The sequence below is a fragment of the Scyliorhinus torazame genome, chromosome 12, assembly GCF_047496885.1.
Source record: "Scyliorhinus torazame isolate Kashiwa2021f chromosome 12, sScyTor2.1, whole genome shotgun sequence".
Taxonomy (NCBI): Eukaryota; Metazoa; Chordata; class Chondrichthyes; order Carcharhiniformes; family Scyliorhinidae; genus Scyliorhinus; species Scyliorhinus torazame.
In genome coordinates, this window is record NC_092718.1 from 106,255,572 (window position 1) to 106,270,959 (window position 15,388).

General features: G+C 60.0%; 1 protein-coding gene across 2 annotated transcripts in view; it reads right to left on the bottom strand.

Annotated features, from left to right (window-relative positions):
* The window catches only part of LOC140386601 (claudin domain-containing protein 1-like), a 157,995-nt gene that overhangs the window by 90,657 nt on the left and 51,950 nt on the right, over positions 1-15,388 (bottom strand). For both annotated transcript variants that reach the window (XM_072469075.1, XM_072469074.1), the window contains exon 3: positions 5,091-5,198. In XM_072469075.1, the coding sequence (XP_072325176.1) occupies positions 5,091-5,198 (108 nt within the window). The remainder of the gene's footprint in view (positions 1-5,090; positions 5,199-15,388) is intronic.

Sequence of the window (15,388 nt, forward strand, 5' to 3'; positions counted from 1 at the left end):
TAAAGGGGGCGGGGGGAGAGACATAAAGGGGGCGGGGGGAAAGGGGGGAGAGACATAAAGGGGGCGGGGGGAGAGACATAAAGGGGGCGGGGGAGAGACATAAAGGGGGCGGGGGAGAGACATAAAGGGGGCGGGGGGAGAGACATAAAGGGGGCGGGGGGAGAGACATAAAGGGGGCGGGGGGAGAGACATAAAGGGGGCGGAGGGGAGAGACATAAAGGGGGCGGGGGGAGAGACATAAAGGGGGCGGGGGGAGAGACATAAAGGGGGCGGGGGGAGAGACATAAAGGGGGCGGGGGGAGAGACATAAAGGGGGCGGGGGGAGAGACATAAAGGGGGCGGGGGGAGAGACATAAAGGGGGCGAGGGGGGGGAGAGACATAAAGGGGGCGGGGGGAGAGACATAAAGGGGGCGGGGGGAGAGACATAAAGGGGGCGGGGGGAGAGACATAAAGGGGGCGGGGGAGAGACATAAAGGGGGCGGGGGGAGAGACATAAAGGGGGCGGGGGGAGAGACATAAAGGGGGCGGGGGGAGAGACATAAAGGGGGCGGGGGGAGAGACATAAAGGGGGCGGGGGGAGAGACATAAAGGGGGCGGGGGAGAGACATAAGGGGGGCGGGGGAGAGACATAAGGGGGGCGGGGGAGAGACATAAAGGGGGCGGGGGGAGAGACATAACAGGGGGCGGGGGGAGAGACATAAAGGGGGCGGGGGGAGAGACATAAAGGGGGCGGGGGGAGAGACATAAAGGGGGCGGGGGAGAGACATAAAGGGGGCGGGGGGAGAGACATAAAGGGGGCGGGGGGAGAGACATAAAGGGGGCGGGGGGAGAGACATAAAGGGGGCGGGGGGAGAGACATAAAGGGGGCGGGGGGAGAGAAATAAAGGGGGCGGGGGGAGAGACATAAAGGGGGCGGGGGGAGAGACATAAAGGGGGCGGGGGGAGAGACATAAAGGGGGCGGGGGGAGAGACATAAAGGGGGCGGGGGGAGTGACATAAAGGGGGCGGGGGAGAGACATAAAGGGGGCGGGGGGAGAGACATAAAGGGGGCGGGGGGAGAGACATAAAGGGGGCGGGGGGAGAGACATAAAGGGGGCGGGGGGAGAGACATAAAGGGGGCGGGGGGAGAGACATAAAGGGGGCGGGGGGAGAGACATAAAGGGGGCGGGGGGAGAGACATAAAGGGGGCGGGGGGAGAGACATAAAGGGGGCGGGGGGAGAGACATAAAGGGGGCGGGGGGAGAGACATAAAGGGGGCGGGGGAGAGACATAAAGGGGGCGGGGGAGAGACATAAAGGGGGCGGGGGGAGAGACATAAAGGGGGCGGGGGGAGAGACATAAAGGGGGCGGGGGGAGAGACATAAAGGGGGCGGGGGGAGAGACATAAAGGGGGCGGGGGGAGAGACATAAAGGGGGCGGGGGGAGAGACATAAAGGGGGCGGGGGGAGAGACATAAAGGGGGCGGGGGGAGAGACATAAAGGGGGCGGGGGAGAGACATAAAGGGGGCGGGGGGAGAGACATAAAGGGGGCGGGGGGAGAGACATAAAGGGGGCGGGGGGAGAGACATAAAGGGGGCGGGGGGAGAGACATAAAGGGGGCGGGGGGAGAGACATAAAGGGGGCGGGGGGAGAGACATAAAGGGGGCGGGGGGAGAGACATAAAGGGGGCGGGGGGAGAGACATAAAGGGGGCGGGGGGAGAGACATAAAGGGGGCGGGGGGAGAGACATAAAGGGGGCGGGGGGAGAGACATAAAGGGGGCGGGGGGAGAGACATAAAGGGGGCGGGGAGAGACATAAAGGGGGCGGGGGAGAGACATAAAGGGGGCGGGGGGAGAGACATAAAGGGGGCGGGGGAGAGACATAAAGGGGGCGGGGGAGAGACATAAAGGGGGCGGGGGAGAGACATAAAGGGGGCGGGGGGAGAGACATAAAGGGGGCGGGGGGAGAGACATAAAGGGGGCGGGGGGAGAGACATAAAGGGGGCGGGGGAGAGACATAAAGGGGGCGGGGGGAGAGACATAAAGGGGGCGGGGGGAGAGACATAAAGGGGGCGGGGGGAGAGACATAAAGGGGGCGGGGGAGAGACATAAAGGGGTGGGGGAGAGACATAAAGGGGGCGGGGGGAGAGACATAAAGGGGGCGGGGGGAGAGACATAAAGGGGGCGGGGGGAGAGACATAAAGGGGGCGGGGGAGAGACATAAAGGGGGCGGGGGGAGAGACATAAAGGGGGCGGGGGGAGAGACATAAAGGGGGCGGGGGGAGAGACATAAAGGGGGCGGGGGGAGAGACATAAAGGGGGCGGGGGGAGAGACATAAAGGGGGCGGGGGGAGAGACATAAAGGGGGCGGGGGGAGAGACATAAAGGGGGCGGGGGGAGAGACATAAAGGGGGCGGGGGGAGAGACATAAAGGGGGCGGGGGGAGAGACATAAAGGGGGCGGGGGGAGAGACATAAAGGGGGCGGGGGGAGAGACATAAAGGGGGCGGGGGGGGAGACAGAGCGGGGGGGGAGACAGAGCGGGGGGGGGAGACAGAGCGGGGGGGGAGACAGAGCGGGGGGGGAGACAGAGCGGGGGGGGAGACAGAGCGGGGGGGGGAGACAGAGCGGGGGGGGAGACAGAGCGGGGGGGGAGACAGAGCGGGGGGGGAGACAGAGCGGGGGGGGAGACAGAGCGGGGGGGGAGACAGAGCGGGGGGGGAGACAGAGCGGGGGGGGAGACAGAGCGGGGGGGGAGACAGAGCGGGGGGGGAGACAGAGCGGGGGGGGAGACAGAGCGGGGGGGAGACAGAGCGGGGGGAGAGACAGAGCGGGGGGAGAGACAGAGCGGGGGGGGAGACAGAGCGGGGGGGGAGACAGAGCGGGGGGGGAGACAGAGCGGGGGGGGGAGACAGAGCGGGGGGGGAGACAGAGCGGGGGGGGAGACAGAGCGGGGGGGGAGACAGAGCGGGGGGGAGACAGAGCGGGGGGGGAGACAGAGCGGGGGGGGAGACAGAGCGGGGGGGGAGACAGAGCGGGGGGGGAGACAGAGCGGGGGGGGAGACAGAGCGGGGGGGGGAGACAGAGCGGGGGGGGAGACAGAGGGAGACAGAGCGGGGGGGAGACAGAGGGAGACAGAGCGGGGGGGAGACAGAGCGGGGGGGGGAAGACAGAGCGGGGGGGGGGAGACAGAGCGGGGGGGGGGAGACAGAGCGGGGGGGGGGAGACAGAGCGGGGGGGGAGACAGAGCGGGGGGGGGGAGACAGAGCGGGGGGGGGGAGACAGAGCGGGGGGGGGGAGACAGAGCGGGGGGGGGAGACAGAGCGGGGGGGGGAGACAGAGCGGGGGGGGGAGACAGAGCGGGGGGGGAGACAGAGCGGGGGGGGAGACAGAGCGGGGGGGGAGACAGAGCGGGGGGGGGAGACAGAGCGGGGGGGGGGGAGACAGAGCGGGGGGGAGACAGAGCGGGGGGGAGACAGAGCGGGGGGGAGACAGAGCGGGGGGGGAGACAGAGCGGGGGGGGAGACAGAGCGGGGGGGGAGACAGAGCGGGGGGGGAGACAGAGCGGGGGGGGAGACAGAGCGGGGGGGGAGACAGAGCGGGGGGGGAGACAGAGCGGGGGGGGAGACAGAGCGGGGGGGGAGACAGAGCGGGGGGGGAGACAGAGCGGGGGGGGAGACAGAGCGGGGGGGGAGACAGAGCGGGGGGGGAGACAGAGCGGGGGGGGAGACAGAGCGGGGGGGGAGACAGAGCGGGGGGGGAGACAGAGCGGGGGGGGAGACAGAGCGGGGGGGAGACAGAGCGGGGGGGAGACAGAGCGGGGGGGGAGACAGAGCGGGGGGGAGACAGAGCGGGGGGGGAGACAGAGCGGGGGGGGAGACAGAGCGGGGGGGGAGACAGAGCGGGGGGGGAGACAGAGCGGGGGGGGAGACAGAGCGGGGGGGAGACAGAGCGGGGGGGAGACAGAGCGGGGGGGAGACAGAGCGGGGGGGAGACAGAGCGGGGGGGAGACAGAGCGGGGGGGAGACAGAGCGGGGGGGAGACAGAGCGGGGGGGGAGACAGAGCGGGGGGGGAGACAGAGCGGGGGGGGAGACAGAGCGGGGGGGGAGACAGAGCGGGGGGGGAGACAGAGCGGGGGGGGGAGATAGAGCGGGGGGGGGAGATAGAGCGGGGGGGGAGATAGAGCGGGGGGGGAGATAGAGCGGGGGGGGAGATAGAGCGGGGGGGGAGACAGAGCGGGGGGGGAGACAGAGCGGGGGGGGAGACAGAGCGGGGGGGGAGACAGAGCGGGGGGGGGAGACAGAGCGGGGGGGAGACAGAGCGGGGGGGGAGACAGAGCGGGGGGGAGACAGAGCGGGGGGGAGACAGAGCGGGGGGGAGACAGAGCGGGGGGGAGACAGAGCGGGGGGGAGACAGAGCGGGGGGGAGACAGAGCGGGGGGGAGACAGAGCGGGGGGGAGACAGAGCGGGGGGGAGACAGAGCGGGGGGGGGAAGAGGCAGAGCGGGGGGAGAGACAAAGAATGTGGTGTCACATCATATTTACAGAACGAGGTACATGCACATCACAAACCAACAACATTTTCATGCTGTCCAAGGCGGAAAATCAAATTGGCCTTGTCCTCTTCCTGTGCTACAGGGGCAATAGGCTGTATTGCCTCTTCCTGTGTAATGAGTAAAAGAGGCTGACTGGCCTCTTCCTGTGCCTTTGAAAGAGTAATGGGGGGGGCTGGCTGTTTGGGCTCCTCCTGTTCCTGTATAATATGCCCGATGGCTGAATGGTATAATATGCCCGATGGCTGAATGGCCTCTTCGTGTTCCTGTGCAATGGGCCTGTGGAGCTGAATGGCCTCATCTGTTCCAGTGCAACAGTTCCAAGAGGGCTGAATGAACTTTTCCTCTTCGTGTGTAATTATCCAGTGGGATGAATGGCCGACTGTTATTCCTGTGTAATGGGCTTGAGAGGCTGGTTGATGCCCAACCGCTGTGCTGGGGGCAGGAAAGTGTGAACACACGGGAGCTTCTCCATGATAATTAGGATATCAGGGCCGGTGTGACAAAGGAGAAGCATTCAGAGAACAAACACATGGAGGAAGAGAAAAGCAAACTCACAGGTTCTCACATAATCAACTCCACTGTTGTGGTTCCCAATCTGTGCGTACTTCGGGGCGAACTGGTCTTTAAGAGAGAAGCGAACACACAATGTGTCCTGTTTCACATCTGGAATACGAGGCAGAGGAAATTTAAGTCACCAAACAGGACAGCAATATTGAAAGACCACATGGTGCAGGGGGGGGGGGGGGGGGAAGAACCACAGGTGGCCGGGGGTGGGAGAATAGGACCATAGGGGGTCAGGGGGGGAACTTGGTGGGCGGGGGGCGGGGCAGCAGGGGGCCGGCGGGGAAGAGAAGAACCACAGGGGGCCGGGGGACACACCACAGGGGGGGTAAACTACAGGGGGCCGGGGGGGGTAAACCACAGGGGGCCTGGGGGTGGGGGGGTAAACCACAGGGGGCTGGGGGGGGGGGGGTTGTACGACAGGGGGCCGGGGGAGGGGGCACGGGGGGTTGTACGACAGGGGGCCGGGGGAGGGGGCACGGGGGGTTGTACGACAGGGTGCCCGGGGGGGGGGGGTTGTACGACAGGGTGACAGGGAGGGGGGGGGGGTTGTACGACAGGGGGCCGGGGGGAGGGGGCACGGGGGGTTGTACGACAGGGTGCCCGGGGGGGGGGGGTTGTACGACAGGGTGACAGGGAGGGGGGGGGGGGTTGTACGACAGGATGCCGGGGGAGGGTATTGTACGACGGGGAGCCGGGGATGACGGGGGGCCGGTGGAAATCACAGGTGGGGTGGTGGGAGGGGGGTGGACCATCGGTGGCCGGGGAGAGGGGACAACAGGGGCCGAGACAGAGGGTTGGGCGAGGGCGAGTTGGGGTCGAGGGCGAGGGGGGGTTGGGGTCGAGGGCGAGGGGGGGTGGGGTCGAGGGCGAGGGGGGTCGAGGGCGAGGGGGGGTGGGGTCGAGGGCGAGGGGGGGTGGGGTCGAGGGCGAGGGGGGGTGGGGTCGAGGGCGAGGGGGGGTGGGGCCGGGGGCGAGGGGTGGGGGCGAGGGGCGAGGGGTCGAGGGGGAGGGGTGGGGTCGAGGGGGAGCGGTGTTGTCGAGGGGGAGCGGTGTTGTCGAGGGGGAGCGGTGGGGTCGAGGGGGAGCGGTGGGGTCGAGGGGGAGCGGTGGGGTCGAGGGGGAGCGGTGGGGTCGAGGGGGAGCGGTGGGGTCGAGGGGGAGCGGTGGGGTCGAGGGGGAGCGGTGGGGTCGAGGGGGAGCGGTGGGGTCGAGGGGGAGCGGTGGGGTCGAGGGGGAGCGGTGGGGTCGAGGGGGAGCGGTGGGGTCGAGGGGGAGCGGTGGGGTCGAGGGGGAGCGGTGGGGTCGAGGGGGAGCGGTGGGGTCGAGGGGGAGCGGTGGGGTCGAGGGGGAGCGGTGGGGTCGAGGGGGAGCGGTGGGGTCGAGGGGGAGCGGTGGGGTCGAGGGGGAGCGGTGGGGTCGAGGGGGAGCGGTGGGGTCGAGGGGGAGCGGTGGGGTCGAGGGGGAGCGGTGGGGTCGAGGGGGAGCGGTGGGGTCGAGGGGGAGCGGTGGGGTCGAGGGGGAGCGGTGGGGTCGAGGGGGAGCGGTGGGGTCGAGGGGGAGCGGTGGGGTCGAGGGGGAGCGGTGGGGTCGAGGGGGAGCGGTGGGGTCGAGGGGGAGCGGTGGGGTCGAGGGGGAGCGGTGGGGTCGAGGGGGAGCGGTGGGGTCGAGGGGGAGCGGTGGGGTCGAGGGGGAGCGGTGGGGTCGAGGGGGAGCGGTGGGGTCGAGGGGGAGCGGTGGGGTCGAGGGGGAGCGGTGGGGTCGAGGGGGAGCGGTGGGGTCGAGGGGGAGCGGTGGGGTCGAGGGGGAGCGGTGGGGTCGAGGGGGAGCGGTGGGGTCGAGGGGGAGCGGTGGGGTCGAGGGGGAGCGGTGGGGTCGAGGGGGAGCGGTGGGGTCGAGGGGGAGCGGTGGGGTCGAGGGGGAGCGGTGGGGTCGAGGGGGAGCGGTGGGGTCGAGGGGGAGCGGTGGGGTCGAGGGGGAGCGGTGGGGTCGAGGGCGAGCGGTGGGGTCGAGGGCGAGCGGTGGGGTCGAGGGCGAGCGGTGGGGTCGAGGGCGAGCGGTGGGGTCGAGGGCGAGCGGTGGGGTCGAGGGCGAGCGGTGGGGTCGAGGGCGAGCGGTGGGGTCGAGGGCGAGCGGTGGGGTCGAGGGCGAGCGGTGGGGTCGAGGGCGAGCGGTGGGGTCGAGGGCGAGCGGTGGGGTCGAGGGCGAGCGGTGGGGTCGAGGGCGAGCGGTGGGGTCGAGGGCGAGCGGTGGGGTCGAGGGCGAGCGGTGGGGTCGAGGGCGAGCGGTGGGGTCGAGGGCGAGCGGTGGGGTCGAGGGCGAGCGGTGGGGTCGAGGGCGAGCGGTGGGGTCGAGGGCGAGCGGTGGGGTCGAGGGCGAGCGGTGGGGTCGAGGGCGAGCGGTGGGGTCGAGGGCGAGCGGTGGGGTCGAGGGCGAGCGGTGGGGTCGAGGGCGAGCGGTGGGGTCGAGGGCGAGCGGTGGGGTCGAGGGCGAGCGGTGGGGTCGAGGGCGAGCGGTGGGGTCGAGGGCGAGCGGTGGGGTCGAGGGCGAGCGGTGGGGTCGAGGGCGAGCGGTGGGGTCGAGGGCGAGCGGTGGGGTCGAGGGCGAGCGGTGGGGTCGAGGGCGAGCGGTGGGGTCGAGGGCGAGCGGTGGGGTCGAGGGCGAGCGGTGGGGTCGAGGGCCAGAGGTGGGGTCGAGGGCCAGAGGTGGGGTCGAGGGCCAGAGGTGGGGTCGAAGGCCAGAGGTGGGGTCGAGGGCCAGAGGTGGGGTCGAGGGCCAGAGGTGGGGTCGAGGGCCAGAGGTGGGGTCGAGGGCCAGAGGTGGGGTCGAGGGCCAGAGGTGGGGTCGAGGGCCAGAGGTGGGGTCGAGGGCCAGAGGTGGGGTCGAGGGCCAGAGGTGGGGTCGAGGGCCAGAGGTGGGGTCGAGGGCCAGAGGTGGGGTCGAGGGCCAGAGGTGGGGTCGAGGGCCAGAGGTGGGGTCGAGGGCCAGAGGTGGGGTCGAGGGCCAGAGGTGGGGTCGAGGGCCAGAGGTGGGGTCGAGGGCCAGAGGTGGGGTCGAGGGCCAGAGGTGGGGTCGAGGGCCAGAGGTGGGGTCGAGGGCCAGAGGTGGGGTCGAGGGCCAGAGGTGGGGTCGAGGGCCAGAGGTGGGGTCGAGGGCCAGAGGTGGGGTCGAGGGCCAGAGGTGGGGTCGAGGGCCAGAGGTGGGGTCGAGGGCCAGAGGTGGGGTCGAGGGCCAGAGGTGGGGTCGAGGGCCAGAGGTGGGGTCGAGGGCCAGAGGTGGGGTCGAGGGCCAGAGGTGGGGTCGAGGGCCAGAGGTGGGGTCGAGGGCCAGAGGTGGGGTCGAGGGCCAGAGGTGGGGTCGAGGGCCAGAGGTGGGGTCGAGGGCCAGAGGTGGGGTCGAGGGCCAGAGGTGGGGTCGAGGGCCAGAGGTGGGGTCGAGGGCCAGAGGTGGGGTCGAGGGCGATCGAGGGCGAGAGGGGTCGAGGGCGAGAGGGGTCGAGGGCGAGAGGTGGGGCGAGGGCGAGAGGGGGCGAGGGCGAGAGGGGGCGAGGGCGAGAGGGGGCGAGGGCGAGAGGGGGGCGAGGGCGAGAGGGGGCGAGGGCGAGAGGGGGCGAGGGCGAGAGGGGGCGAGGGCGAGAGGGGGCGAGGGCGAGAGGGGGCGAGGGCGAGAGGGGGCGAGGGCGAGAGGGGGCGAGGGCGAGAGGGGGCGAGGGCGAGAGGGGGCGAGGGCGAGAGGGGGCGAGGGCGAGAGGGGGCGAGGGCGAGAGGGGGCGAGGGCGAGAGGGGGCGAGGGCGAGAGGGGGCGAGGGCGAGAGGGGGCGAGGGCGAGAGGGGGCGAGGGCGAGAGGGGGCGAGGGCGAGAGGGGGCGAGGGCGAGCGAAGGCGAGAGGGGGGCGAAGCCAAGAGCGAGAGGGGGGCACGGGCGAAGGCAAAAGGGGTGGCGAGGGCAAGAGGGGGGGGGGAGGGCGAGATCGAGGGAGAACCGAGGGCGAGGGGGGGGGCGAGGGATAACCGAGGGCGAGAGGGGGTGGCGAGGGAGAACCAAGGGAGAGAGGGGGGGCAAGGGAGAACCGATGGAGGGGGGGGGCCCCTGAGCGGAGAAGGGGGCCCCGAGGGAGAGGGGTGCCCCCGAGGTAGAGAGGGGGGTGCCCCCGAGGTAGAGAGGGGCTGCCCCCGAGGTAGAGAGGGGGGTGCCCCCGAAGTAGAGAGGGGGGGCCCCCCGAGGTAGAGAGGGGGGGCACCGAGGGAGAGAGGGATGGCACCGAGGGAGAGAGGGGGGCCCCCGAGGGAGAGGCTGAAGGAGAGAAGGGAGGGGCCGAGGTAGAGAAGGGGGGCCGAGGGAGAGAAGGGGAGAGGCCGAGGGAAAGAGAGGAGGAGGGAGAAAAGCAGGAGAACAGGCAGGGTCAGTAGCGCGACCTTGCAGTTGTCAGGGAATATTGCCCGCACAGGACTAACCCACCGCCCGCAGTGCCCGGACAGGACTGACCCTCTGCCCTCACAGCGCCCGGACAGGACTGACCCTCTGCCCGCATCGTGCGTGGACAGCACTGATCCTCTGTCCGCACATCGCCTGCACTGTACTGACCCCGCCAGCCCACAGTACCGACCACACCGTCCGCGCAGCGCTCCCACAGTACCCAGAACCCCGCCCGTGCTATGCTCCCCCAGTACTGACCACCCTCCCGAGCACCCCTCCCACAGTAGTGGCCCTCCGCCCAAGCAGCGCCTGCACAGTACCGAACCCCCGTTATGGACCATGGTTTAGAAAACTCCAAAGTATGTCATGGAGTTCATCTGGCCAACAACTGTGATTTCTCCTCTTGTCTTAACCTGTGACTTTGCAATCTTGTTACGACACAATCTGGAAAAATCCCAGGATATTTGTCCTTCAACAATTCATTTGTTTGATTTTCCACTGGTTTATCAACCACAGTCAGCATCACTCCGACTTGAGATCCAGCTATATGATTACCCAAAACAAACTGTATTCCTGGGCAAGATAGTTTCTCTATTACTCCTGCTGTCACTTCACCACTCTTCACTGGACTTTCCAACCTTACCTTATATAATGGAACGCTAGCCCTCTCACCCTGAATTCCACATGTTACCACCTTTTCTGGCAATATTTCTCCCAAACTACATAACTCCTCATCTCTTACCATCAAAGATTGACTAGCTCCTGTATCCCTTAAAATTATGACTTCTTTACCTAGTCTTTCGTACACATGAGAAAACTTTACTCACACAAGTAAATTCTTTAAAGAGATCTGGCAAATTCTTAATAATAATTGCTTATTGGCACAAGTAAACTTCAATGAAGTTACTGTGAAAAGCCCCTCGTTGCCACATTCCGCCGCCTGTTCGGGGAGGCTAGTACAGGAATTGAACCCGCGCTGCTAGCCTTGTTCTGCATTACAAGCCAGCTGCTTTTCAATCATATCTTGTTCAGGCTGCACAATCTTTTGCACCTCCTTCTCTTCAATTGGGCTTTCCTTTACCACTTTAACAAACGCACTGGCTTATCCTGTTTTGCCACATCAACCTTCCTGGTAGTTTTCTTTAGTCCTGTGACTTTACATGGTCTTGTTTATTACAGTAAAATCATATGAAACTTTTCACTTATCTTCCATCCTCCTGGATTTCTTTTTTAAATCTGAGTTACACTCTCCTTATTACCTGCCCTTTACCATTTGATTATTTCTCTTTTCCCCAGTTTCTATCCCTCACAAAACTGATGTTGTAAACCAAATTTTGATTTATGAACTAATTCATAATCATCTGCCATTTCTGCTGCTAATCTCACAGTTTTACCCCTCTGGTCTTCCACAGGAGCTCTCACTAAATCAGGAATTGAATTTTAAAACTCCTCCAAAATTATAATTTCTCTAAGAACTTCATATGTTTGGTCTATTTTCAAAGGCCTTATCCACCTATCAAAATTACTCTGTTTGATCCTTTCAAACTCCATGTATGTTTGACCAGGCTCTTTCCTTAAATTTCTAAACCTTTGTCTGAAGGATTTTTTCCACCTCCTCATACGTCCCAGGTACCTCATCTGATAGTGATGCAAACACTTCACTAGCTCGACCTACCAACTTTGTTTGAATCAGTCTTGCGACCATTTCATTTGTTTAGCTACCATTTCAAATGAAATGAAAAAGGCTTCTATCTCCTTCTCATCAAACCTTGGCAATGCTTGGACATATTCAAATAGATCCCTACCAAGCCTTCGACTATGACGCTCTTTCTCACGATCCTCAAACTGTACGTTTCTCTTTACATCTGCCAATTTTAATTGACTGTCATGTTTCGTGGCCATTTTCCGCCAATTTTAACTGACTGTCACGTTTCATGGCCATTTTCTGATGTTCAATGTCTCTCTTTTTCCCCCCTGATCTGTACATCCCTTTTTCTCGCTTTTTGTTTTGCTAGGGCCATTCTTTCTTTTTCCCTTTCTTAGTTTTCAAGCTACTTTAATTCTTTTTCATGTTCAAGTAATTGAATTCTTGCCAGTTCCAATGATTCGAATGGTGTCTCAGGCAATTTTAAATGCTCAGTTACCGTCGCAATTACCTTTTCTTTTTGTATTTTGTCAGGCAATGTTAACAGCAATGTTTTTTGTCAAATCTAAAAGCCGTTTTTTAGTTTCAGTTTGGAAGGTACTGCGTGTGTGTTGCTCTTTTTAGCCTTAGTCTATTGGCTCTGATTACGTCACCTTTGCTCACGAGTCGCCAGGTATCTTTATGATACCGCCACGTGGTTCAAGTTCAGGTTATGATTAATAATACAGCACACCGCTTAGTAAGGATTAAAACAACGGTCATTTATTATATACAACAAAGCAATATTAATACACTAATACTACTATCTATATAATAAACCTATCACTACTGGCCAATACGCAACTTAGGAAGAGCCCACCAGGTCAGGGAAACTAATGGCTTGTCCAATCAGATCTGGCCCGCGGGATTCAAAAGGCTGCTACAGGTCGGTGGCTAGGTGTCTCTACCGGATAGCGATTGCTGGATTCAAACTTACTGTTGCCGGTTACTGTTCTTGCGAAGGTCTCGAGCAGGCGAAGAGGAGAGAGAGAGAGAGAGAGAGATCTGAACTTGGACCCTCACTTTTATAGGGCCCAGGGGCTTCCCGCCTCCCGGGGCAGCCCTTGACCCTGAGTCCCAAGTGATTGGATCTGTCCCCAATCTCTGGGGTCGATGTGTCCAATGGTGAGGCAATTCCTCGATCGGGGGGTGGTCGCTCACCTGTCTTTGTTTCGGCCACTGCAGGCGCCGACAGGTCTGGCCCGGTATTTAATTGCTAATATGTTGCAATTGTTCCCGGGGATAGCCGATTTAACTGTGGATGTCTGAATAGATGGGCTGCAAACAGTCCTGAATGCAACTGCAAATACCTGGGTTGATGGGCTGTTGATAGCCCCGAGTATCGATCTGGGCTAACTTCCCAGAGCCGAATGTGCAATACTGTCTGCAGCTGCCTGCTTGTGTCTTCTTAGCTGCTTTTCCCAGCAGTCTTTCGGGTTAGCCATTTTAAACTGGGTTTTGGCCAGATTAATCGGAACCCAGCCATTTTACGTGGCTACATGTGACCTTCTCCACTCCTAAAAACTTCTGAGCCTCCGAAAGAGCCATTGTCCACAACGCACTCGCTACTTAAACTGGAATACACACCTGAATAGCAAGCACAAATATGCTCACCAATCACGAAAGATAGACTTTTATCCCGGACGAGCCCCCAATTTGTTATGGGTCAGGGTTTAGAAAACTTCAAAGTGTATCATGGAATTCACCTGACCTACAACTGTTTATTGATTTTGGTTATGATGAGCACAAGGGCCTGCCTTTGAGCTGTTATTCAACAGAAGAATGAAGCACTTTTAATCAAAAACAAAGTTTATTCTACAAATTTAGTTAACATATTTATAAACACACAGTTAAGCATTTTTATCAACTACAAACATAAATACCCCATTGTGGTAGTCGGTATTACGGTAACCTGTAATGCTGTAAGACCATTGGTATAGGAGGTACTGTTTTCATTGGTTAAGCCTGCCTGCTGGTTCCGCCTAGTAAGGCGGAGTACAAGAGCCCGTGTCTCCCCAGCAGCTGCCTTCTGTACCCACGCTGCTGGGGGAAACATCTAGTGTAATAAAGCCTTCAATTGTCTCCAATCTTGCTTCTGGAGTTATTGATCGAGCATCACCCAAAACAGCTACAGTACTCTATGTATAACCCTTAATAGGGCAGTACTGGGTCACTATCCGTGTGGAGTTTGCACATTCTCCCCGTGCTTGCGTTGGTTTCGCCCCCACAACTCAAAGATGTCCAAGGTAGGTGGATTGAACACGCTAAATTGCCCCTTAATTGGAAAAAATGAATGGGGTACTCTAAATTAGAAAACAATATGTATAACCCTTAATAAATTCTCCCTTTAGTTGTTCCAATTTAATAACAATATCCCATAAGCAAGAAAACCCTTTTCAAAGGTGTGGCCCAGCAAACAGCACTCAAGACCTGGTATGGATGCTCCTGTTTTCTTTTCAAAACAGGTCTGAATTTCTTCCAGAAAACTGTTATTTATTTTCAAGTTATCAAGCAGTTTGGAAACAGCTTTTAAAATGCAGATAGAGAAAAAAATGGTCTTTTAACCTGTGCAGTACAAAACTGACGTAACTGAAGGCACGTGATAAGACAAAAATATTTCTTAAAGGGACACTCCCATGACACCCCCTCCCCACCCCCAGCTCTCTCTCAGTGCTGACCCTCCGCTCACGCATCACATGCAGAGTACCGGAGCCCACCTCCAACTGTTATGGGCCAGGGTTTAGAGAATCCCAAAGTGTATCATGGAGTTCACCTGACCCACAACTTTTAATAGATTGTGTATGGAGAGCACACGGCCCACTCTGCAAGTGTGGTAGCACAAAAATGGAAATTTATTTTTTTTAAAGCAAAACGATGTTTATTCTACGAACTCAAGTTCACCTTTTTAAAACATAGTGAACATCTTAGCAACCATTAATTCAAATACAACCCCCAAAGGCTACAACACTAAGTAAACCTTTAAGCTTTCCTTTTTAACATCCATTCGACTTAAAAACAAAACCTTTACCAGAAGATCAGTCACTACCGAAAACATTTATAATTCTGAATTCATAAAATGATCAAGAGATAGTCTTTTGATGGCAGAGAGAACAGCAGTACACCTGCTTGGTCTGGCTTCAGCTCCAACACTGAAAACAAAACTAAAACACACCCTGTAGACTGCTCAAAAATGCAAATAAAAAACTGACAGACAGCCCACCTCCACCCACTCTGACATCACTGCAGTAGTAAACACACATTTCTTAAAGGTACTCTCACTACAGATATTTATATACACACCCATTTCTTAAAGGTACTCCCACATGACACCTCCCCCCCAAGAAAAAAAACCCCATCAACTTCAAGATTGTTTCATTTTTCACCTTTTCACTATCCTTTAAGAAACGCACACAATAAATGTACTTTTTTGTTTCAAAAAACAACACAAGCAAACAGGTATAATAATTCATGTGAGAGTACATTTAAGAAATGGGTGCATAAGAAATGTATCTTTAGAAATGGAGCTGCTCATGTTACTGGAGTGATGTCAGAATGTGGGTGGAGCTGAGCGCTACTTCTGCTTTTTAGTTTCAGTTAGAGAAAAGGCTTGGGTGTGTCTGTGTTTTTTTAGTGAGCTGCACTGCTGTTGATCTCTGCCATCCAAAGACTATCAATCTATGGACCATTTGGCAAATTCAGAATTGTAAAAAAATCTCGGTATTAAATGTTTGAAGGTTTGTTCAGTCTTTTGGAGGTGAAAAGAATAGCACACAGATTACTTAGTGTTGCATTCTTTGGGGGGTGTATTTGAATTAATGGGTACTTAGATGTTCACTGTTTGTTTTTAAAAAGGTTAACTTGCGTTCAGAGAATAAACATTGTTTTGTTTTGAAAAATACTCGTCCATTTCTGCTGTACCATACCTGTAGACTGAGCTGTGTGCTCTGCATACCACAATCTATGAAAAGTTGTGGGTCAGGTGAACTCCATGATACACATTGGGATTCTCTAAACCCTCACCCATAACAATTGGGGGCTCGAGGGGGATTAAAGTCTATCTATTAGATTGGCTTAGTGAACTTAAAGACAATCAGGGGTGAGCATATTGTGGTTGATTTTCAGGTGTGGTATTTTAGTTTAAGTGGGGAGTGTGTTGTGGACAATGGCTCTTTCAGAGGCTCTGAACCTTTTG